A 24,350-nucleotide genomic window follows, 5' to 3' on the forward strand; every position below is an offset into this window, starting at 1 on the left:
GGCCAGGGCAGTATAATTTTCTTTACTGTGTAAGCACCAGTTTAAATGTTTAATGGACTTCATTTTTAGAGCAATTTTAAGTTCACATCAAAGTTGAGCAAAAGGTACATAAACCCTTGCCCTATACTTGCACAGCCTCTCCACAGCCTACAATAACACATCACTCATCCAAAGTTTGTTGTTTACATTAATCAGACTGTATTATTTCAATCTTTTTAAATTTGTTGAGACTTGTTGCCTAACGTGAGCAAACCTGGAGAATGTTCCATGTGTGCTTGAGAAGAACATGTTCTGCTGTTGGGTGGAATATTCTGTGTATATTAAGTCGAGTTGCTGTGTTGATCAAGGCCTCCATTTCCTTACTGAGCATATCAATAACACATCCTTAATGTTAAGGAACACTACAATAAGAAAGGTGCTAGATACAATAATAAAAATATGGATAAAAGGCATAATTCATAAATGCAAATGAACCACAGACTTGAAAAAAGCCCATTTCATTGGTTAAAATGTACAGATATAAAATAACACTTTATTTTTGTATATCATATTAAATAATTTTTTAAAGTGATAATGTACTCAGTGAATGCTTTGGTAGAAATTGGCATAATGTTTCTGGGAAGTAATTTGGTAGTATTTATCAAAAGATTTAAAAGTTTTTATACTAGCCCTGGCCAGGTTGGCTCAGCAGTTAGAGCATCCCAGACCAGAAAATCCGGGGTTCGGTTCCTGCTAATGGCACGTACCTCGGTTGCAGTTTGTCCCCGGCCCTGGTTGGGTTGTGTCGGTGGCAACCACTTGATGTGTCCCTTTCACGGCAATGTTTCTCTCTCTCTCTCTCTCTCCCTCCCACTCTATCTGAACAAAATATTGAAAAATGTCCTCGGGTGAGGATAAATAAATAAATAAAGTAGATAGATCAGTGGTTTTAAAATATATATGTATATATATTCTGATTTTTTGCATAATTGTAAGAGTTAGTTATCAAAATTATGCGAGGTTCCAAAATATGTAAAAGTAATTATAAAAGATTAACGTGTGTGTGTGTGTTCTGAAGAATAAAAAAGTAAACATTTATGAGTAAACATTAAAAGTAAAGATTTATATTCCAGAACATTTACTGTAGTAGTATTAATAATGAAAATTTGGATATAAACTGTGTCCGACAATAAGATCAATATTAAAATAAATTGTGGTAAAACTAAAGGACAGGAAATGGCTATTCAAATGATTCCAAAGAATCTTTAATGATAGAAAATGTTTATAATTAATTGAGCTTAATTTACTGAAATAATGGCTATACAGAAAAATGTTGACAAGAATGTGGAGAAATGGGAACCCTACATTGCTGGTGGGAATGTAAAACGGTTCACACACTGTGGAAAACAGTTTGAAAGCTCCTCAAAGAGTTGAAACATTATAATTACCATAAAACCTAGCAATTCCAGTCCTAGGTATATAACCAAGAGAAATGAAAACATATATCCATACAGAAATTTGCATATGAATATTTAGAACACCATTATTCATAAAAGCCAAAAGGTGGAAATAGCTCAAAATAGATGAATGGATAAACAAGGTGGTATATTCATACAGGGGAATAGTATTCAACCATAAAAAGGGAGGAAGTACTGATGCAGGTTACAACCTGGATGAATCTCAAAAACATAAGGGAAAGAAATCAGACACAAAAGGTCACATGTTTTATGATTTCTTTTCTATGAAATCTTCAGAATTGGGCAAATCCATGCAGTCAGAAAGCAGATCAGTGGTTGCCAGGGGATGGTGGTGGGGAGTAATTGCTTAAAGGGTACGAGTTGTTCTTGTAGGGTGTTTAAACAAAAAGTTTTGAAACTAGAAAAAGGTGGTAATTTGCACACTGTGAATGCATTAAATGCCACTGAATTGTTCATATTTTAATATTGTTAATAGTGTTATGTGAATTTCGCCAAAAAAGCAACATAAATATGTTCTGCTTCCCAGCCCAGCCCACCCCACCCCCCGCCCCAAGAAAGAAAATAACTGTTAAACACCCCAAGTTAATGCTCTGGGACACAATGGTTCCATTTGCAGCAACAAAGCAAAGTTAAACCAAGATGTTAACATCTACTTTGTGGGTGGGCGCAAGGCGGTGTTGAGCTCAACATCAGACCTCGGATTTAAAGCTCAGCCTGCCAGAACCCATAAAATGTCGGAGCGGCAAGGGGCTTGAAATCATCACCTGACTCGGATTTGCCCAGGGCTATCGTGACTCCAGGTTGTACAGGCAGTTGGCCAAAGCTGGAAACGGAGGTCAGGTCTTCCCGCATCCCCACCCCGCCGGGCTACGAAGCAAGGCTTCACAGGAGAGTTGGGTTTTAGGTTGGTTTCTTTGTTTTTAAACCTCGGGAGCTTCTAGTGGCAAAGGATTGTGGGCTGGCTTTGCAGGCCCCGGGAAAGAGAGGTGAAGGTGTGAGCCGGGTAGGGGCGGGGGCCAGGTGGGCAGAGCCAGGCCCGGGGTCCCTCTCGGGGCTCCGCCCGCCAGTCCCGCCTCGCGGGGTTTTGGCAGCTGGATCCCGCGCCGCCCCGAAAACCTCGAGCAGCTTTGTGGTTTCTGTCTTTCTTGCCCTAGTCAGGACGAATAGAAGCGGGCACAACGTTGGTTAATTGACTGAATGAATGTACTTCACCAGGAGAGCAGTGGGATTTTATTGGCGTCCCGGGAGAAATGGAAGGAAAATGTGGAGCAGAAATAGCAAAAGCCAGCCTTCGGCTGTGCGAACCGGGTTGCGCTCTGCAGTTGCGGGGCGTGCGTGCGTTCTGGCCCCGCTGGGCAAGGCTGCCCAGAAGCTCAGGGTTGCGAGCGGGATCTCTAAGCGTCCGCAGCCCTATGGCAGCCACGAGGAGGGGCGAGGGGTGGAGGTGTATTGTTTTGTAGAATGCAGGGAAACGAAGGGAAGTGTACTGCCGTGTTTCCTCCATGCAGGGTTGGGAAGCGCGCCCTGTGCCCTCACTGCTGTCTCCTGCTTCCTCTGTCCCGTGTGGTCTGGAAGGGCCCAGCCCGGCGAGCTTCTTTAGAAGGTGGAGTCCAGGGCTCCGGGAAGCCGTCCCGGGACAGCGAGGCTTCGGTAAGCATTAGAGGGGAATCTGCAGAATGCTGAGGCAGCGGGGCCTTCGATAGCTCAGTTGGTAGAGCGGAGGACTGTAGTAGGTGGAGCTGTGGCAATCCTTAGGTCGCTGGTTCGATTCCGGCTCGAAGGACTTCGTACAACATTTTTAACCTCCACTTCATTTAGTTGCCTTGTGGGGAAAAAGGTTTACTCCAAGCCAGAGAGAATTTCGTGAGTACTGCCGATGTTCGGTAAAACATATATGCAGTAAGTAGTCGGGATACGTACAGCACAACTCCCGTGTGGGTTAAATCCAGACGTATCAACATGTGTTTTAATTTAAATAAGGCTTTATTACGATGGTTTACGTGTAGTTATTCCTACTTGTTAAAATTTTGCCCATGGATCCAATGTCGTGAATTTCGGTTGGTCGGCTGGTCAGCGGGCAGCGGGCAGCGACCTGTAAGGTAAATGGAGAGAGAGCAGCAGCAGCCGGGGGATTAGCTCAAATGGTAGAGCGCTCGCTTAGCATGCGAGAGGTAGCGGGATCGATGCCCGCATCCTCCACTCGGTTTTTGCCCTCGCATAAATACGATCTGACTAACGGGCGAGAAACCGAACCGGTGGCGTGTTTGTAACAGAAGAGCGCGGCAGACATGGTTACGCTCACGCATTCCCCTTTTATCTGTAAGGTAAGTCTTTTGCAGTTTACTTCTTGGTCATTGTCTCCCGGCTCCTGGCAGACGGGCGGCTGACTATCTTCCCAGAAGACGCGGGCGGAACCCTTCCGCCTGGCGGGCCGGCCGTGCCCCTACACGGCACTGGCTCAGGGACCCGCTCGCGTGCAAGGGAACCCCTGCGCACTGACCAATGGCAGCGAGCTTTACTGGGCGGGTAGCCAGCTGTACCTACGGCCAATAGGCGAGAGACTTGTTGTTTCCTGGCAGAGCGGGGTCCCGGCACCGCGGCGCTCGGGTTTTGTTTGGGTCCTGGGTAGAGGGCCTGGGTGCCGGGGCCCGAGGTGGCGCCTCGCTAGCGGGAAAGGGAGCGGGATCACCGGCCCATAGAGAGGTGAGGGGCTGTGCGTGGCGTGCGGGCCCCGCCCGCCCCGGTGCCGCCCCCTTCTCAGCCCTTTCAGCCCCTTCAGCACCAAGCCCTTCTGGAATCTCACCCCGCCCCTCAACCCGGGCTCCCCGGCCCCACCCCCACTCCGGTGGCCTCACCTCTGACCCCTATTCCCTGCCTTCCCGCCCTCCCTCCACTGTGAGTCTGTATTGACCCATTCCATGCTCCAAACCCTACCCTGCCCTGGGCAGTCTCTGTCCTCCAGAGTCAGGGTTGAGAAGCCCCCAGATGGGTCTCTACCAGCCACTTTTTGGGGGGTACTAACAACACTCATTATTAACCCACAACTACCAGAGTAGCCTGTTCAGGGACCCCAGTGCTTACAGGGCTGGGAAGGGTGGAAACAGAGCTGTGCCCTAATTGGAACTGAGCTGCAGTCTCTAGGTGAGCAAGTGGCTTCTTCCCAGTTTCCTTTGGCTTGACAAAGGCCACACTTTTCTAGTTTTCTTCCATAATAGGCATAGGGTAATAACAAAAAAGAAAGAACCAGCCCTTGCAGGGCTCAGGGGAGCAACAGAAGAATGCCTAGTCAGTACTTGTGAGGACAGAGGAGTGGAGACAGGAAGTTGCCCATTTAAACTTAGAAACTTGGTACTTTCCATTCTGCTTTGCTGGAGAGTAGGGGGGCCAGTCTAGGAAGCAGAGATCCAGAATGGCTCACCTTTCAAGATGGCCATGTGTTGTGGTGGGTGTATCTTGGCTAGGTTTGGGCAGTCGGACCGCTCTGATTATATTCTCTAATCTGCCGACTGCAAAGCTTAGAGTCTAGTATTTCTTAGTATTTCTCAACCTGGTTAAGCCACTGAGTATTACATTTTGGAACAACCATGCTGTAGTAAAATGGAGCCCTTTTAGGTCAGTTATAACCCTTGGTGAAGGGACAGAATACTGCTTTCTCTTGGCCTTTGCTGGAAGGCCACTTCTACCTTTCCTGACAGGGAGCGAGCCCCCTAAGAGCAGCTCATTTATCTGGAGATAACCCAAAACACTTGTTTTCGTTTTTCCTCTCAGGGACAGCTCTCGGGGCCAGAGTGGAGCAGGAGGATGCTTTCCCAGCCCCACCATGGAGCTGCGCTGTGGGGGACTGCTGTTCAGTTCTCGATTTGATTCAGGGAACCTAGCCCATGTGGAAAAAGTGGAATCTGTGTCTAGTGAGGGGGAAGGAGTAGCAGGTGTGGCATTAGCCCCCACCGGCAGCACTGCCTCTTCCCCTGATTATGAATTCAATGTGTGGACCCGACCAGACTGTGCTGAAACAGAATTTGAGAATGGGAACAGGTAAGAGGAAAGTAATGGAGGGTGGAAGAAGGAAACGAGAGGGGATGTCCCTGTCCCCAAACCCATGCTCAGTTAGCCCTTTGACTTACAGTTCATACCAACACATTATCCTTCCTTCTCTCCCTACCCCTCCTTCCTCCTCCTGTCCTTACTACTCTCCCACGTATTCCCTCTGCAACCCTCTCGTATATAATGATCGGTCTCTCCTACTCTGGCCTTCAGGTCATGGTTTTACTTCAGTGTCCGGGGAGGATCTCCAGGGAAACTCATCAAGATCAATATTATGAACATGAACAAGCAGAGCAAGCTGTATTCCCAGGGCATGGCCCCCTTTGTGCGTACACTGCCTACCCGGCCACGCTGGGAACGCATTCGAGACCGGCCCACATTTGAGGTAAGTTATCCATGAGGAGGAAAGAAAGACTTGGGTGCTAAAAGTGAAAGAGGGAAAGAAAAGAGGAATCAGCCTTGATACTGAGCACTAGGCAGCAGGACACCAGGTTTTGGTACCTCCTACAGCACTAGCAGGAGTCCAAGATAAGCTCCTGCCTCAGGAAGCCTCAAAGCAGCTGGTTGTCATGGAAAGTCTCGAAGGGAGGGAAGTTGGTAAATGTGATGAGGGTGTGAGGTCAGTTCCTGGTGACTCCAATAGGGTCTTAGTTCTGACATCGATGGCATGTTGCTCCTCCCTCTTCCTCCTCTGCTCCTCAGATGACAGAAACGCAGTTTGTGTTATCCTTTGTTCATCGTTTCGTAGAGGGCCGTGGGGCCACCACCTACTTCGCCTTCTGCTACCCCTTCTCCTACAGTGACTGCCAGGATTTGCTAAACCAGCTAGACCAGCGCTTTCTGGAGAACCACCCTACCCATAGCAGGTGCCAACCCCATTCTTACTCCTAACACAGCCCTGGACCAGACAGCACCTCTGCTGCTTCTGGAACTTGCCCTAGGAGCCCTGAACCAAAACTTCATCAGCTCCTTTCTCTGTTCAGAATGTGGGACTTTGGGCACCTTTGGCAGATAGGTACTGTGTGACCTGATCTCAGCATACCACCACCTACACTCCATTCACCCCCATGTCCAGTTCAAGCCCGTAATATCCCAGCTTCCATTAGAAATCCAGAATTTAGCAGCACTGCCATTGCTCAGCACACCTTTTTTTCTGTTCCAAGAGGGGGCAACTCTCTGTCTATGCAAAGTAAGCTATCCTAGGTAGCCATAAATGGGGGCAAAAACCAACTTCATCCTGTCCTGTACTCTGCATTCTGGCAATGCAGACCCACCCAAATCCTCAGCCTCCTTTAACACTTGGAGGGATTGCAAGGCCCCAAAGGTGAGGGTGAAATACCAGATCCTACAATTCCTGGGTTCGTGACAAGGCCCACCTCTTGCTAGGACTGTAGGGACTTCTACTGGCTTAATGATTTGTATCCCTACAGCCCTCTGGATACCATCTATTACCACCGGGAGATCCTTTGCTATTCTCTGGATGGACTTCGTGTAGATCTGCTAACGATCAGTTCCTGCCATGGGCTTCAAGAAGATCGAGAGCCCCGTCTAGAGCAGCTATTTCCTGATATCAGCACCCCCCGACCATTCTGTTTCACAGGCAAGAGGGTGAGTGGGGATAGTATAAAGGTTGGACCCTGACCTTTCACTAGCCCAGGCACTATTGATAATTTAAAGCCACATTAGCTCTAGGCATCTTGGACACAGCCTCAGCCTGCATTCTGAGGCAAATGTAACAGTTCCCGCTGCACTTACAAACTCAGCCAGCTGGAGATCCAGTGGCTATTCCTGTGTCATCCCCTCTCCCACACCCCTGACCTCAGTACTGTTCTAGTGGAACTATAGTGTAACTGACCTAACGACTGCTCTCTTCTCCACATTAGATATTCTTCTTAAGTAGTAGAGTACACCCTGGGGAGACTCCATCTAGCTTTGTCTTCAATGGTTTTTTGGACTTCATCCTTCGACCTGATGATCCCCGGGCCCAAACCCTACGTCGCCTCTTTGTCTTTAAGCTGATTCCCATGTTGAACCCCGATGGTGTGGTCCGGGGCCATTACCGGTAAGAAGCCTCCCCAACCTCTTGGGTTGTTCCAGTCCCCCTCATGCCCTGCATCTTAGTGAAATACTATCAGCTTCTCATGTACCTACCTCTCATCAAGAGGTTGCACCCTAACAAGGGCAAGCCCATCTAATTGTCCAGTGACCTGAGAAGGAATAGGGTCCCATCTACTGCCACTCTCTGGAAGGAGCAGAGCTAGAATAACTGCAGCTCCACCTGGGGGCTATCCTTAGGTTTCTCTGCAGGAGTGATAGCAGATCAAGGACAGGGCCTAGCCTCAGTTTTTTCTTTCCTAATGTGACCTCAACCTCTTATTCTATAAGTCAGTCTCCCACAGTCTCCTTTTCATCTACTCTAGTGTCTCCCTCGCTGGTCCAGTCCTAGACCCTGCTTCAGTCCTTCTTTCCTTACAGCACAGACTCACGTGGAGTGAATCTGAACCGTCAGTACCTGAAACCTGATGCAGTCCTGCACCCGGCCATCTACGGGGCTAAAGCTGTCCTTCTCTACCACCATGTACACTCTCGTCTGAACTCCCAGAGTCCCTCTGCGCAACAGCACAGTCCTCATCTCCGTCCTGATGCCCCCCTTTCTGACTTTGAGAATGCCAATAATCTCCAAAATGAAACTCACCTTGGGCACTCATCTGATGGGGAAAACCCGGAGGCCTGGATACAGACTGAGCCAGCAGAAAAAAAGGCCAACAGTATGTGGATTATGCCACAGCAGGCCACTGAGGTTGCGCAGCCAGCCCCCGACACCATTCCCCCCAAAGAGAGTGGTGTTGCTTACTATGTGGACCTGCACGGACATGCTTCCAAAAGGGGCTGCTTCATGTATGGAAACAGCTTTAGTGATGAGAACACCCAGGTAGGAATCCACAGTGTCATGTGAGTGTGGGAAGTGTAGCAGGTTGGGAGATAAAGGTGACCTTCTGTCAGGAAGGCCTGTGGCTGCAAAAGGTGGACTACTTACTGAACAAGCTTCCAAGGGCCAAGAAGGGATGGCACTGGGGCCTGTTCTATCATGACCCTGAAAGAGTGTCAGACTGTTGGCATTGTAGTTCTTTTCTAGAATTTGGGAAACCGAGGGAAAAGGAAAATTTTGCATTATTGGAGAGAAGAAGCTAAGAGTTTAAAAAGAGGTAGAATTGCACCTTTCCAACACCTGGAAATAATGTCAAACATTCTGTGAGAATTCAAGAAACGCTGTCTACTGCTGATGGTTGTGAAGGTATCTAAGTCACATGGCCCCATGCTTGCCATCTCTTCCTTGCCCTTAGGCCTTTTTTCTGTCTCTCCTGAGTTGCCTTTTTCCTCCTCCCAAAACAGGTGGAAAATATGCTGTATCCAAAGCTCATCTCCTTGAACTCAGCCCACTTCGACTTCCAGGGCTGCAATTTCTCAGAGAAGAACATGTATGCCCGAGACCGCAGAGATGGCCAATCTAAGGAGGGAAGCGGCCGGGTTGCAATCTACAAAGCCTCAGGGATAATCCACAGGTTGGGTGGAAACTGAAATACAGTTGATGAAATAACTTCCCTAAACAAAGCAATACCCAGTCTAGGGGGTTTGAAGGGCAGGGGACAGCCCAAGTCTTCTCAAAAGGCAGGCTCACAATGAACATTATTGGCTTTAGTCTGGGACTCTACCTTTTTGGGACTTTTTGTGTATGTGATATAGTGCCAAGGTCAGTTGCTGGTGGCTAGGAATTAGCACTTTCTATTTGTGTCCATTTTTTTCCCAAGTGATTACCTTCTTAGACAACCAAGGCTGTCCCCCATAGTTCTGTACCAATTCAGTCCAGGCAGGACACTGATAAAGGTCTCTGTGTCTTAGCTACACACTTGAATGCAACTACAACACTGGACGCTCAGTAAACAGCATCCCTGCCGCCTGCCATGACAACGGGCGTGCCAGCCCCCCTCCCCCGCCGGCCTTCCCTTCCAGATACACTGTGGAATTGTTTGAGCAGGTACGAATACATGGGGAAAAGGAGAAGTCTGGAAAGGCCTTCACTCCTGCTGCCTGACTCTAAGGTCCTCTGATGAGAGGCTCACCACTATTGCCATCTCACCACTGTGGTTATTTTCGTCAGTTCACAGGAGCAGGCCTCTGACTATGGGTGTTGAGAGGATGGATGGGCACTGTTCTGATCTCCCCACTGCAGAGAGTCCACTAGCAGATCTGAGTCAGGTTCTTTGTCTCTGAGCTTATCTTCCTTATTTTGGGTTAGTTCACTCCTGGGCTAAAAGCACCCCCTCTGCAGTAGTCTGGGTGATCCCTGGTGTCCTAGAGCACACAAGAGGAGCAGAAAGAGCTGTGAGTTATAGAAGAGATCCAAACGCCTTCTGCTGGGAGAATTTCCTGCTGCCAGCCAGAAACACATCTGCCCCAGTTCATAATGGGTGAGGGCCCCCAAATAAACAATGATTTAGGGAGCAGCTCTAAATCCACTTGTGATAAACAGCCTGAGCACAAAAGTAGGAGTACCCATTGAACAAATTTGAGGTCTGGCCTCTCCTCCCTTCCACTGTGCTGTGCACCCACCCAACACAGCAGCCTTGGTTGGAAGATCAAGACACTGAGCCAAACTGGACTCCCCCACAGGTGGGACGAGCTATGGCCATTGCAGCCCTGGACATGGCAGAATGCAATCCATGGCCCCGAATCGTGCTATCAGAGCACAGCAGCCTCACGAACCTCCGGGCCTGGATGCTAAAACATGTGCGTAGCATTCGAGGTCCGAGCAGCACTGTGAACGTGGGTGTCAGCAAGAAGAGAGGCTCTCGAACTCCACCCAAAACTAACAAGTAAGACCAGCAGGGTGGAAGGGAGAAAGACTATGAGAGTGGAACAGGGCTCTAGAGCGAGGAATTCCCAGGGATTGGTGTTCCTTTCCTATGTCCAAAAGGACCACATAGTAAATATTTTCAGGTAAATTAAAATTAGTGAGATGAGCTCACTTTCTGAGAATGGGATCTTCTTCCTGTTCACCTGGAGCTACATGCTTCCTAGGTATCTGGAAATCAGGCTACGGGACTCCATGCTCCAGAGCCCTGCACAAAATCAAATATAATTGGGGTGAGGGCAGGGCTCAGCTTCCAGTGGTTGTGAATAACTGATGGAGGGGTCCAAAGGCCAGCACCAAGGCAATGAGGGAGGAATTTCTGAGAGTTTAAGCTGCTCAGGGATGGCCCTTCTGGCTCTTGGTGTATGTTCTGCAGGAGCATGTATGTATGTGTGAACAAGGGCTTCTAGGCATTCTGAGATAAGCTGGTATGGCCCAGGTTAGATACCTCAGACAACAACAGGAATTCCTCCTTCTCCCTTGGAATAAGTCTCTATACCTTTGTACCTCAGAGGTGAAGCTTTACTGAGCATCAGACCCTGGGGAAAGACTCAGGACACAACCTCCCTGGCCCTTGGTTAACTGGCATCTGCTTCTTTGCAGTGGATTGCCTGTTTCCTGCTCTGAAAATACCTTGAGCCGTGCACGAAGTTTTAGCACTGGCACAAGTGCTGGCGGTAGCAGCAGCAGCCAACAAAACTCTCCACAGATGAAGAACTCCCTCAGCTTTCCTTTTCATAGCAGTCGGTCTGCAGGGCTGCCAGGCCTGGGCTCTAGCACCCAAAAGGTCAACCACCGGGTGCTGGGCCCCGTGAGAGGTAAGCTAGTCTGGGAGCCCCTGCAACAGGTGTTCAGTTGTTTGGGGCATTGTTGGGGGAAGTGAGAGCATGAAGATACACACTTGGACTGGGACCAAGGGGATGAATCAATAAAATTAGTTTATAGCAGAATTTGCAGCCTCTCCTGCGACCTTGGTGTTCCCTGCGGCATGAGCTCCAGAGTGGTACTGTGTATGGCATAGGTGGGTATCCTGGGTATCTGCTTCAGCATATGTTGGGAAGCAGGAGAGTTTCTAAGGATGAAACAGTAGCTGAAGCAGGGCTACACTGAGATATGGAGCCTCACTTCAAGGACAGTGTCAGGCTGTCTTGTTGGAGGCAGTATAAAGAAATGCCCTCACAATCCAAATTGCAGCACTGTAGAACGATGGAGAATCTTTTCCAAGGTCCTATGAGCTGAAATTGTTCCTGGCTTCAGAGCCTATTCAGAAAGTGTTATCAAAAAGATTCTAACTTTTGCAAAGAAAAATGGAACTACAGACAGATTCAGTTGTAGGCTTATAAAGCAATAGTCTAGCCCCTTCCAGCAGTGACCACAATTGCTCAACTTTGTATCAGTCCCCCTAGTTTTGGCCTGATGAGACTCTGCCTGATAAGACAAGAGATTCTAGTCAAAATGTATACAAGAGCCCTGGCCGGTTTGGCTCAGCGATTAGAGCGCCCGCCTGCGGTCCGGAGAGACCTGGGTTCGGTTCCCGCTGGGGGCATGTACCTTGGTTGCAGTTTGTCCCCGGCCCTGGTTGGTCGTGCGGGTGGCAGCCACTTGATGTATGTGTCCCTTTTACATCGATGTTTCCCTCTCTCTCTCTTCCTCTCTCTCCCTCCCACTCTGTCTGTACAAAAAATGGAAAAATGTCCTCGGGTGAGGATAAAAAAAAAAAAAAAAATGTATACAAGAGACAGATGGGCCTTTAGGGAAAAAGAAGAGGAAAGGACTACAGAGCCATTTCTTGGGAGTGACCGGGACTGTGGTGGGGAGACTTGCAGTGCCACTTCTGGGAGTACACTAAGCCACAAATCAATATTGTACGTGGCTCCCGGGCTACAGAAGTCTTGTCAGAGTATGGAGGCTTATAAGCTGGAACTAAGAGCTTTGCTGGTCTTCAAGCTGCAGTCATCCTTGTTAGCACCTCCTGCCACTCAGCTTGCATCAGAGCTCTTGGTGCAGACCCAGAACATGCACCGGGTCATTGCTGTGGAAGCCAGAGAACAATGGTCCTTCCCAGCTCTGACCAGTACGATGTTCGATCCCTGAGTGCATCATGGTTACCTCTGCTTATATTCCAAGTCCCATTCTTTGAGATTCTATCTTCGTTGAAAAGGGCACTTTTGCATACTGTGTTTGAAGGAGAGTATTAATGCCTTATATGTAATTAATATTAAACGGTGAACAAAACAGCATCACATATAAATTTCATTTAATCCTTACGAGGTCCCTGTGGGATGGATGGCGTTTCCATTTTTCTGATCAGGCTGTTTAAGGGTGACTTGTCCAAAACTGCACAGCTATTTACTGGTAAGAGTTATTCACACATTTTTTTCATGTGCCAGTATACTTGAGTTTCCCATCTTAAACTGGATAAAGTTTTTTTCTTCTAATTTCTTTTCCTCTTAACTCATAGTTTCTAGGAAGGAATATCAGCATTATAAATCCTTCTTCCCATTTTGCAAAAGGGAAATAGTAAAGAGCCTATTCTGCATCCTCACTGGAGGATTCTAGGTAGTTTTAAACATCCTCTCTGTCCCCTTCCCAATGCAGAGTGCTATGTTAAGCTCCTTGAGTGAGGGACATGGATTGTGTTTGTTACTTCCCCAAATAACTAACAAAATAGGCATAGTTAGTATAAAGTAATTTCTAGTTGGCTGATTTGAAACTGATTAGGGCATGAGGGCAGTAAACACAACATAAACACACACACATTATAAACACACAGGGGACGTGGGAGTCACTGTCAGGTAAACACAAGGTAATTAGCCAGAGAATGTTTAGTTGAGAAGTGGTTTTGAAAATGGGTGGTGGTATATGGTTTGACAAACACATTTCAGAGATGAGAATGATAGCCAGGACCAGAGCTGCTGCGTAGAGAAGACAAGAAGCAAATCTACTAGCTGGCTCCAAGGGCCAAGCCCTTTGCCACGGGAGTCACATAAAGAGAGGTGGGAGGCAGAAGAAGTGTCTTGAAAACAGATTATGAGTTAACGAGACATATGTGCTGCTTCTGAGAATGATGGGAACAAAATACTTATGTTAAAAGAGCTGTCTGACCTGTATATGTCAGGCCAGGGAGGGGGGGTGGGATCCTTGGAATGGTTTATACATGATGGTTTACACATGAGAAGACTAGCGCCTGTACCAGGGTCTGGGAAGGAGAGATGAATATACATATTAGAAACGGAGTGGCAGGACTCAGTGATAGAAACTAAGAGAGGGTCAGGGCTACAAGCTAGAAAAGATCATGACGACATTAAGACACTTGGAAGAAAAAGTGATGAGTTTATCTAGTAGACATGCTTGGATGTCTTGGATTATCTATATGGAGATGTCCCGCAGGCAGAAAAATGGCCAAACTGTAGAAAAGGTAACATCAGGGTTGGATCTAGGAATCATCCACATACAGGTGCCGGTAAAACCAAGTGAGAAGTTATGTTCCCCCAGGTGAATGAGCTTAGAAGCAGAAAAAGAGAGCTGGTTTGAGTAAAAAAACACTCCAGGGACTTGAATAAATATTTGTAAGAACTAAGAAACTATGTCTAAAGTAAAGGGGTCAAGAAGAGGGTTACTAATAACAAACCAGGAATACTGTGAGGAGCTGAAAGGGCCAGATCCCGGGAATCTTGTCTCCCGTGTTCTCTTGGGCATTTGCTGGTGCTGCAGTTTTTCCTGCTTTCTCTCTTAAAGTCCCTGATATGATGCCAGGATGGGAGACTGGCCCTGGCTTGGACAGGGACCTGTGATGCAGACTGTGGTGTCTGGACTTGGTGTCTTCAACCCTTGGAACAACTTCATTGTCTAGTGTGATTTATCTGTACTGTAGCTTTGTGACATTTCCTTTTCCAAACATCTGGCTCCTTGGCCTCTGTCACATCGAGACAAACTTGGTCTCCTGAGACAGGGAGAACCTGTACCTGTGAGATCTAACTATAATCTGCTATACTTGCCAAACCCAAAAATGGGATTGTGATTTGACCATATTTTTTTGTCTTGTGAAGTTATAAGAAAATTTCACCCTGGCCAGTATGGCTCTGTTGGTTGCAGTGAAGGGTCACCAGTTTAATAATGCCTGGTCAGGGCATATACCCAGGTTGTAAGTTCAATCTCCAGTCGGGGTGCATACAGGAGGCAACCAATTGATGTCCCTCTCTCACATCGATGTTTCTCTCTCTCTCCCTCACCCTTCTTCTCTCTCAATAAAAACATTAAAAAAAAAAAGAGCCCTGGCCAGTTTGGCTTAGTGATCAGAGTGTCGGCCCACGGACCAAAGAGTCGAGGGTTTGATTCCGGTCAAGGGCACGTACCTCAGTTGCGATTCAGTCCCTGGTCCTAGTCAGGGTCCTGCGGGATCAATGGGTCTCTCTCACATTGATGTTTCTCTCTCTCCCCCTCTCTCACTCTATCTGAAGATAAAAATGGAAAAATATCCCCGTGTGAGGATTTAAAACAAAAAGAAAATTTCCACTAATGTATAAAAATTACATCATACTTAACTATACATTTAATTAGTGACTATTCTTTATAGGCTAGGACAAAACATACGATGGGGCTATCCAGAAAATTTCAGAAAAGATTTAGGCAGCCCAGTCAGAAGCTTAAGGCAGAGGTTCAGGGAACTAGTCTGACAGGTTCTGTCTTCAGAGGCTGGGGGATGACATTTTAGAAGACCAACAAGTAGCCAACTTTGGGTGAGCAGGAATGTTCCTGGGGCAGGAGGCTGAAGAGTCTCTGAATAAGCCTTGACTCCCAGAACCCCTGACCACAGTGCCAGGATCTTCTATACCTCCTTCTCCCCCACTGCAAAACGGTTAGTTAGCACTGCCTTCCCAGACCTGTGGTCAAGTTCCCATCCACTGGCTCAGAAGCACAGACAGCATTATCAGCAGCTGCTGCAGAGGCAGAAGGAGAGATCACTGGGGAATATCTAATACAATGATAGAGTGAGGAATAAAAGTCTGCAAGATACTAGTGTAAAAGCAGACGCAAACAGCTCAAAGGAGGGCCAGGGAGAGGGTGGAGAGGTAAACCAGCTTCTTCTATTGGTTACGTATTGACAAAAACAGGGCAAGGTCTGGGGGAGGCCAGTGAGGTGCCCAGGACACACAGTGTAAGAAGACACTTGTTCTCAGAGTCAGGCAAGGGCCTCCTTACATTGTGCAACCTAGATGCCTCACTCACTTCGTAATAGTCCTGGCCCTGGATTCAAGCAATAGTCTCTATAACCGAAACATAAGCCCGAGCCCTCCAGACTACCCAGTGGGATACTAGGGTAAAAGACAAGGGACTTAAATGTAAAGTCTTCAGCTGTTGTCCTGCTACCACTGCTTTCATTTCCCCCAACCCTGGCACTGAAGCCTGAGGTTACTAGAACCTTTCCTGGCTCCTGTGATGCCATGGCTCAGCTGACAGGCAGCTTTTGGTAGAGAAGCTAAAGTCTAATAGTGAATGGAGGTTCCTTTGTGAAGTGAGTCAAAGGACACAAGACCATCACCACTAGCATCATCATCACTTACATCTACTGCAAACAAAAGTTTCAGGTTAAATAGCATGTTAAAACTTACTCGACGGCAGGAAATGTCTCCTAATACCTCTATTTTTTCCTTTATCACCTGGCACTGTACCTGGCACTTATTAAACCATCAGCAAATATTTGCTGAACAAATAAAAGGCAAGAAGTTGGGAGCTGAATGAATGCTTGTCTCACCTTCCCACCCCTCAGAGGGCATACGTCAGGTCTGCAGTCATCCCAGGGATTAATAAGATCTGCGGTGCGACATATAGGGATAGTTCCAAAGATGTTTGGGGGAGGGTGATGCAGGATCTAGGCACAAGTTACACAACTGCTCCTCTAAATTGTGAGGCTTTAGAATATCCATCCTAATTCATATAATGGCAAGGCCAGTCTGGCTCTTCCTCTCACCTCTGCCCCAGGACTCTGCTGCCACTCCCAGAATGGTACCTATAGCTGATTACCACGAAACATGTCATAACCTCTGGAAGCAGAGCTGATCATTCTTGTACTCAGCCTTAACCCGCCATTGCTATAGCTCAGAACCAAGAAATGATAGTGGGGCTCCTCCCTTTAATTCTTGTCTCAATAGGGACTGAGTAGGCCAAAAGCCAAAACATGAGAAACGGCTGTGTGCTCACACTGCCAGATTTATAGCAGGCCTGGCTAGATCTGAAGCTAGTCTCTTAAGTGATGATTTGAAATGCTCTTTAAATGCCTTACACGTTCCAGATGAGGCTTCTCTCCTAAACTAGACCTTGTTTTCTATCCTGAAACTCTCCTTAGAGGCAGGATTCCTGAGTTGTATCCTTAGTATCTTTCCTATGATCTTACATCTCACACTTTTTTTTTTTTTTCACGTTTTGCCTGTTTTGTTTCATACCTTCTTGAGTATCATGCAGTTTCCTTTACTAGCACCTACAAATATCCCAAAAGCTTTTGCTTACTCTTGTTCTCTCATCCTTTCTTGTGGTGGGTGAGGCTTTATCCATCAATGTGTTTTCTTTTTTTTTTTTTATCCTCACCCAAGGACATTTTTCCATTTTTTGTTCAGGGAGAGTGGGAGGGAGAGAGAGGAACAGAGAGAGAGAGAGAGAAACATCGACATGAAAGGAACACATTGAGTGGCTGCCACCTGCACGACCGACCAGGGCCGGGGACAAACTGCAACCGAGGTACATGCCCTTAGCGGGAACCGAACCCGGGTCTCTCTGGACCGCAGGCCGACGCTCTAACCGCTGAGCCAAACCGGCCAGGGCCATCAATGTGTTTTCAACATGCATCTGTGTATGCAGATATCTCAGACTATCTAAAAACCTGTTTCTCCCTTTATCAAGATCATTATTCCTGCCTCTGTGCACTGTCACTTGGACGTCATAGTGACATCCCTGTTCTAACCAAAGAATTTCCCAGGTCTGGGCTCTACAGCATCTCTAAGTTATTGGTGGTGAATAACGTTTCAGGTTACTTGACTGTGGCCTTGAGTCTCTGGCTACTATTGTCAAGTTCTGAAAGGTGTTAGCCCACTAGCATAAATGGTGACTAGATGGGATAAGGGAGGCTTTCAGATTTGGCAGGTCCTTCCTCACCAGAGGGACAGCAGGTGCCAAATGCTCTCAAACCGAATGAGGCATTGCTGTACCAACTCTTACTAGCCCCCTACATCCTGGTTGTTTTTGACTCTTGGCTGTGATTTTAGACTCTAATTGGTACTCTGCATCTCAGCAAACTCAAATCTAGAGTAGCTGCCATCCTGAGATCTCTCCCTTTCTTCTACTCCTTATTCATGTATCTTTTTTTTTTTTAATTTGGTTTGGGACCTTTCAGAAATATCCTTATTACTGCTGGCTACTGCTCAGTGTAGCTAGGCAAGATGAAGTTATTGTTACCTACTTTTTAATTTGGAGGCTTTTCACATCTAACGTATGTTGCTTTGTTAGGCGTCAACTGGCATCCTGGAACCTCCATCAAATTCAGCTCCATGAAAGTGAATAGCTCATTCGGTTTGAGAGCATTTGGCACCTGCTGTCCCTCTGGTGAGGAAGGACCTGCCAAATCTGAAAGCCTCCCTATCCCATCTAGTCACCATTTATGCTAGTGGGCTAACACCTTTCAGAACTTGTAACAGTGGGACTCGAGACACAAGGAATGGATCAGAGAGAGCTATCTCACAGGGTAGAACCATATGCCCTTAGATTACTGAGCCAGCTCAGTAATCTATAGTGGGTGTCTGCTATTCAGGTAAACAAAATGCTTATTAAGGTCTCTGCTTTATAGGCACTAAGATATATAGTATCAGAGAAGGTCCCTACTCTCAAGACTCAAATTCTAATTAGAATATCGGCAAACATTTATTGAGTACTGAGTATGTGCCAGGCACTATTTTAAGTCCTTTACATGTACTAATTTATTTACGGAGAAACCATAAACAATTACTAGCCAAGCAAATAAAGAACAATGAAGAGAACAATTAATTCTACCAGTAATGGTCAAGGCCTCACGGAGGTGGCATTTGAGATGGGATGTGTAAGATAACCAAGATTTTGCTAGGAAACAGACATTGCCGGGGAACCACACAGCTACCAGCCCTAGGGGTTGTAGCAGAGGGTGTGAAGGATCAAGTCAGCATCCTACCGAGGATGAGCAGACTGGAATCACAGTGGGCAGGGCTTTGAATGCTATGTGCAAAGGTTTAGACTCTGTCCTCTAGAAGACCTTCAGTATCTCCCCTTTGTCTAAGCCAAAATGATTTTGATCAGGTCTGTGTTTTAGAATAACAATTTCTGGCACCTGCATAACGGATGAATTGTAAAAAGGAACAGAGACCAGTGGGGAATTTTTTTTTAAAGCCTAAATGAGCTGAAGACCTGTATCTGGACACTAGCAGTGGCAAGGGAGAATAAAGAAGGAATTTAAATGAAGGCAGAAGTAGAATTGTCCAGATTTGGTTAAACACAATATAAATGTGAGGGAGGAGTCAAAAGATGAAACAAGCTTTCTGGCAGGATCTTCCTGAAGGTAGGGAGAATAAAAGGAAGGATGGGAGAAAATGGATTTTGTGTGGGTCATGAAAGACTGCCAGGTAGAAATGTCCAGTGGACAATTAGAACTGCAGCTCAGGAGAAAGGGCTAGAGGGAGGTTTGGGAGTTTAAAGTATGCTGAGCAGGAGAGGACCAAGGATAGAACGGTGGAGGAACACCACCATATAAGAGGCAGGAAAAGTAGTTGAAGAGGAGCAGTTAGAGATAAGAGAACCTAAAAAAGCAGTGTTTTAGAAGCCAAGCTCAATGACTCCTTTGCCAAAAAATGAACTGGTGGGTAAGTTGGTTAGCTACACAGAGGTGAAGTAGGGTGAGGGCTGTCTGAGATCTGAATAACTGGAATAAGTATTAATAGGTCTTTCTACTCATCTCAGATTTACTTCAGACAAGGGATGCTGGTATGATGACAAATTTACAGGCATCTTCTGACCCAGGAGGCAGTGGAGCAGTGGAGTGGCAGTGCCTCACTCATCTTCCCTATCTGCTTGTGTCCCTTCCACTCAGAGCCCCGAAGCCAGGATAGGAGGCGGCGACAGCAGCCACTGACCCATCGCCTTACTTCAAGCAGCCTGGCCCCATCCCCAACTCCAGCCAATTCTAACCCAGCCTCCTCACGTAATATGGGCTCCTGCCTACTGCCCAACTCACTCAGCATATCAGGTCTGTACCCACTGCCATGGAAATCTAGGTTGGCCAGCTTCCTTCCTTCCTTACCACGCAGGATATAGACCAGGCTCCTGAAGAAATCCCTGCAGCTTCGTTGCCACCTGACCTGGCCCTCCTTCCTGACTTGATGTAATATAGACCACTCCAGACCAGGGGCATCAGTTATCTTCCTGGATTATCCTAAACCCAAAACACCCGTGTCCTTGTACAGGAAGCTGGAATTTAATGTTTTGTATAATAAAATAATAGTTGCCATTTATTGAGTGTTTACTATGTGGCAGGCATGCTCTAAGCACATTATCTCATTTCACTCTCACTTTTACAGTTGAGGAACCTTAGGACTTTTCCTTCCTGCTGCGTATCGAAGCTCCCTGACTCCAGGAGCTGGGCAACATTAGACAAAACTGCAGAATTTTTAAAAAGCCTAGGCCTTTCCCATCATCACCACAAACGTGTGACCACATCATGCACACAAAACCTTGGCCATCTTCTGTCCGCTCTCCTTTTCTTATATCCCAGCTGTGTAAAGGACTGGATAGGAATGATCTCTAGGATACCAGTCCAGCATTTTGTGCCTCCCTCAGAGCCTGTTACTCCTAATCTGCTAACTCTCTTCACTAGGTAGCCCTCAACCCGCCGGTCTTGGGTACTGCTGACTTGATCTTTAAATGCTCACACATTTGATTGGAACAGGCTGTAAGGTCTATATTCACAGAGCACTTGAGCTTAAGTGAGTTCTGATTCAAGCTCTAATTTGCTGCTCCACCCCTTGGACCAGACTAGAATATGCCCAGCTTCTCAACCAAAGGCAACTACCCCACCACCCCCAGATATTTGGCAATGGCTGGAGACATTTTTGGTTGTTACAAATGGGGAGGGTGCAGGGGAAGAAATACCATCTAGTGGGTAGAGATCAGGGATGCTGCTAAACATCCTACAATGGCAGAAAGAATTATCCAGCCCCAAATGTCAATATTGCCAATATTTAGAAGCGCTATTCTAAAGAAGTTAATTCTTCTTCTCCACGGCCCCTACCCTGATAAGTTTCCTTTGTTCCCTAGGGAGCAGCTGTTCATTCCTGTCAGGGGACAAGCCAGAGGCTGTCATGGTGATTGGGAAAAGTCTACTAGGAACTGGACCTCGAATGCCCTGTATCAGGACCCGTTTGCAGGTAACATTTTTGGGTCTTCCTCAGTCCCCAGCATAACAGCTCTGGCAGAACCCAATATAGAACTGTTCATCTGGGTAGTAGGAGGGAAAATGCCCAGCACTGCTTTACCTCTCCCCCAGCCATTTAAGAGAGCTGTTCTGGTGTCCCAATGCCTGTCTGTCCAGTGTCCCCATCCCCTTTGACCAGGTCTTTTGTTTGCTTCCAACCCCATGTCCCTGCTGGATATAACCCAACCTCAGCCTGCTAGCTTTGGCTTTGTCTGCCCCTGCCCTTAGCTTCTCCTCTCTTTCTGCCCAGACCTGCCCGAGGAGAGTTCCCGCCAGGAGGGGTCCCGGATTCCCCAGGTAACACATCTGGTTGCTGCTCCTAGAACAGCTGTGCCACCAACTCCGATTCAGTCCAGATCCCCAGCTAGGTTGGTTAAAGTTGGGTATAGGCAGAAGGGACTGGATGGGTGAAGCTTAAGCTGGTTTAGCAGGGGCTGAGGCACAGAAGGCTCTGAGAAAGATCTACCAATCCTCCAACATCTTTCCACACAGTACTTCTCTACTCAAGCAGATGTTGGCCAGTATAGCCATGGAGGTTAAATGGTGGATCTTTTTGCTTCCCCTAGTTAAATAAGACTCAAGAGTATATAGTCATAGATTGAACAGAAGAGTTCTGTTATCCTGCCTTACCCTCTCAGCAAGGGACAGTGCCCAGAAACTAAAGGTCCCAATACCTGTGTTGACTGCTAAACTACATCCTTACTCATGGAAACCCTAGAAGCAAAAATACTCATGAAGAACCTAGTCTCTTAGCCTACCCCCTGTCCACAGGCTAGGCCCAGGTTGGGCCGGGGCTCACCGCCGACTCGCAGAGGGATGAGAGGCTCTTCAGGCCCCACATCCCCTAACCCTCGGACCAGGGAGAGCAGTGAGCCAGAGCCGGGACCCCACTCTGCACCTGGGTGAGCACTGGGGTCCAGTCCTTCACCCCACCTCTCATTTTAACCCCCCCATTCCCAATTCTACCATTCAGGATCATTTTCTTCCTTTCCAATTCCTTTTGACACCCCCCCGAAAAAGACTACATGTACTTTCATTAAGAATCTAGTACCTGCCCGGTCGGTTTGGCTCAGCGGTTAAGAGCGTCGGCCTGCAGTCCAGAGACCCAGGTTTGGTTCCCGCTAAGGGCATGTACCTCGGTTGCAGTTTGTCCCTGGCCCTGGTTGGTCGTGCGGGTGGCAGCCGCTTGATGTGTCCCTTTCATGTCAATGTTTCTCTCTCTCTTCCTCTCTCTCCCCTCCCACTCTATCTGAACAAAAAATGGAAAAATGTCCTCAGGTGAGGATTAAAAAAAAAAAAAAGCCCTGGCCGGTTTGTCTCAGCGGTTGGAGCGTCGGCCTGCGGTACAGAGAGACCCGGGTTCGGTTCCCGCTAAGGGCGCATACCTCGGTTGCAGTTTGTCCCTGGCCCTGGCTGGTCGTGCGGGTTGCAGCCACTTGATGTGTCCCTTCACATTGATGTTTCCCTCTCTCTCTCTTCCTCTCTCTCCCTCCCGCTCTATCTGAACAAAAAAAATGGAAAAATGCCCTTGGGTGAGGAAAAAAAAAAAGAATCTAGTACCTGACTTTTCCCCCCATCATGGCCCCAGTCTTCACTCCAATGAACAAGAAAACAACTACTTAGGGTCTAAGGCCTAGGAGCTGGCTGGTTCCAGCATCAGACCACTGTGCAGTACTCAACCTGCCTATCCTTACCCATCTCACCTGTCTCATCTCCCAGCCCCTGGCTAACAGACCAGAAGAGGGGTAGACTTTTTACAACCCTGATTCTTCTCTTTTCTGTTGCAGGCTGCCTCAGGCCGGGCCCCCACGGCCCCACTCTGCCCCTGCCATTTGTCCTATTTCTTATAGTCTATCTGACTCCCAGTCTCGGACTTGTTACAGTGGGGGGCCCTTGGGCCAACCTGAGGTTTGTTTTGTCCCTAAATCTCCCCCATTCACTGTTTCTCCCCGGGTCTGATGCCTTGACCTTGGTGCCCAGGATATAGCCACAAAATGGAAAACACAGTGAGAAATGTGCTAGTTTCCTCCCTCAGCTGCTGATTCCATGTGACAAGCATAACTCCTTGGAATGACAGTCACACTGTTCTGAGGCATCACAGAGCATCACCATGAGACAGGACAAAGCAGGGAAGGTGCCACCCCTTCCCTCCCTCCACAGCACAAGATTTTGGGACCACAAAAAAAAAAATCTATATTTTTATATCGGGGGGAGGGAGTAGAAAAGAAAGCAGCCCTTATACTGGGCTCAACTCAGTGGCAGCTTCTTGTTCCATAGAGTTAAGGAAGACTTTGAAGAAATAAAAGTTGTTTGGAAAAATCCAGCTGTAGTTGCTTTATATGTTGTGATGGATAGAAGGGATGAAGTGAAGTGTGAAGGCCCCTCACACCCTCCATCTTGCCTCAGACTATGTCCTGGAACCCTAGAAAAGAGGGGGAAAGACCTGCGGTAAGGAAAATGCTGCAGCTTACTCTGGAGAAATCCTTCAGGTATCAACTCCCATCCAGCCTCTCCCCCACTTTACATTTTGATCCACACTTAAGGTTGATTTCCAAGCCCTTCAGCCCTTGCTTCTTTATGATTGAGTCTATAGTAGCCAACCCCTAGAGCAATGCCCCTTGCCCCAGAACATGAAAATAGAATTCTATATCTTTACAATCCCTCGGACACAACAATCTTCCTACGTAAAGGTCTAAATAATCTTGGAAAAGTGAGGACTGTTTAAGGAGTTCAAGTCCTCATTCGTGGATGGCATCCTCAGTACCATCATTCCTACCGGAGTCAGTGCCTCCTTGTACCCGTACCTCCAACTTGGGCATCTGAGGACCACATGAAATTGGGGACTGGGGGCAGGGATTAGGAAACCCACCCCTATTCTAACAGGAAACAGTTTAAGGGGGAGGGACAGAGTACTGTAAGGCACTCTCTTCTCTGTGCAGATAAAGCGGCCCAGTACTGGAACTGTATCATACTTGGCCCGACACTTTCTGATTTGAAGTTTCGAACCCTATAGGCCCTGGCACGGCCTCGCCACTCCACTCTCCGGGGGCTGGGCGCTACAGCCCCGGACCGTTACCTGGCGCTGAGAAAGTGCCACTTTCATTCCTGCTTCTTGGGATTGTTGACGGCCACGTAGTGATAGAGAACGACAAGCAGGAACAGCGACACGCCCAGCATGTTGGCGAAGATGGCGAGCTGTACGTCTGTAATCATCCTGCGGAGAAGAGAACGGACTGAGCCTCCGGCCGGCACATTCTTTACCCAGACCAAGGCCCGTCCTCGCCCCCCTGGTCCAGCCACCGCCAGAAGGGGTGTGGACCGCGCTTGCAAGCCTCTCACCTGACCAGCTGGCGCGGCTCCGACACGGTCTGCGAACTAGCTCAACGTAGGAGACCTGAACCGGAAGTTTGTTGCGCCAGCTCTATCCCAGGCCAGGCACTTCCGGCTGTGC

General features: G+C 47.7%; 2 protein-coding genes and 2 non-coding genes across 6 annotated transcripts; 3 read left to right on the forward strand and 1 right to left on the reverse strand.

Moving 5' to 3' along the window:
- Positions 1 to 3,150: 3,150 nt before the first annotated feature.
- Positions 3,151 to 3,240, forward strand: TRNAY-GUA. The gene is given in 2 exon segments: positions 3,151 to 3,187; positions 3,205 to 3,240. It is a non-coding gene; the product is annotated as a tRNA-Tyr (tRNA).
- A 343-nt stretch (positions 3,241 to 3,583) lies between these two features.
- TRNAA-AGC lies at positions 3,584 to 3,656 on the forward strand. The gene has a single exon. It is a non-coding gene; the product is annotated as a tRNA-Ala (tRNA).
- A 387-nt stretch (positions 3,657 to 4,043) lies between these two features.
- Positions 4,044 to 23,287, forward strand: AGBL5 (ATP/GTP binding protein like 5). 3 transcript variants are annotated; one of them, XM_036263091.1, is made up of 16 exons: positions 4,044 to 4,160; positions 5,226 to 5,492; positions 5,715 to 5,886; positions 6,204 to 6,367; positions 6,932 to 7,109; positions 7,385 to 7,563; positions 7,977 to 8,433; positions 8,895 to 9,064; positions 9,402 to 9,537; positions 10,173 to 10,375; positions 11,017 to 11,231; positions 19,520 to 19,675; positions 20,743 to 20,852; positions 21,150 to 21,196; positions 21,671 to 21,801; positions 22,687 to 23,287. In XM_036263091.1, the coding sequence occupies exons 2-15, from the start codon at positions 5,278 to 5,280 to the stop codon at positions 21,717 to 21,719; spliced, it is 2,451 nt and encodes an 816-aa protein (XP_036118984.1). In that variant the 5' UTR covers positions 4,044 to 4,160; positions 5,226 to 5,277; the 3' UTR covers positions 21,720 to 21,801; positions 22,687 to 23,287. The 3 variants fall into 3 exon arrangements, with proteins under 3 accessions (XP_036118984.1, XP_036118986.1, XP_036118985.1); XM_036263092.1 differs by lacking the exon at positions 4,044 to 4,160 and adding an exon at positions 5,035 to 5,069; XM_036263093.1 differs by lacking the exons at positions 19,520 to 19,675; positions 20,743 to 20,852; positions 21,150 to 21,196; positions 21,671 to 21,801; positions 22,687 to 23,287 and having other exon boundaries at positions 11,017 to 11,363.
- OST4 (oligosaccharyltransferase complex subunit 4, non-catalytic) lies at positions 23,085 to 24,350 on the reverse strand. Its single transcript, XM_036263094.1, has 3 exons — positions 24,239 to 24,350; positions 23,976 to 24,113; positions 23,085 to 23,321 (listed from the first exon to the last, which is right to left on the reverse strand). The coding sequence occupies exon 2, from the start codon at positions 24,110 to 24,112 to the stop codon at positions 23,999 to 24,001; it is 114 nt and encodes a 37-aa protein (XP_036118987.1). The 5' UTR covers position 24,113; positions 24,239 to 24,350; the 3' UTR covers positions 23,085 to 23,321; positions 23,976 to 23,998.

Source organism: Molossus molossus, unplaced genomic scaffold (assembly GCF_014108415.1).
Source record: "Molossus molossus isolate mMolMol1 unplaced genomic scaffold, mMolMol1.p scaffold_m16_p_15, whole genome shotgun sequence".
NCBI lineage: Eukaryota > Metazoa > Chordata > Mammalia > Chiroptera > Molossidae > Molossus > Molossus molossus.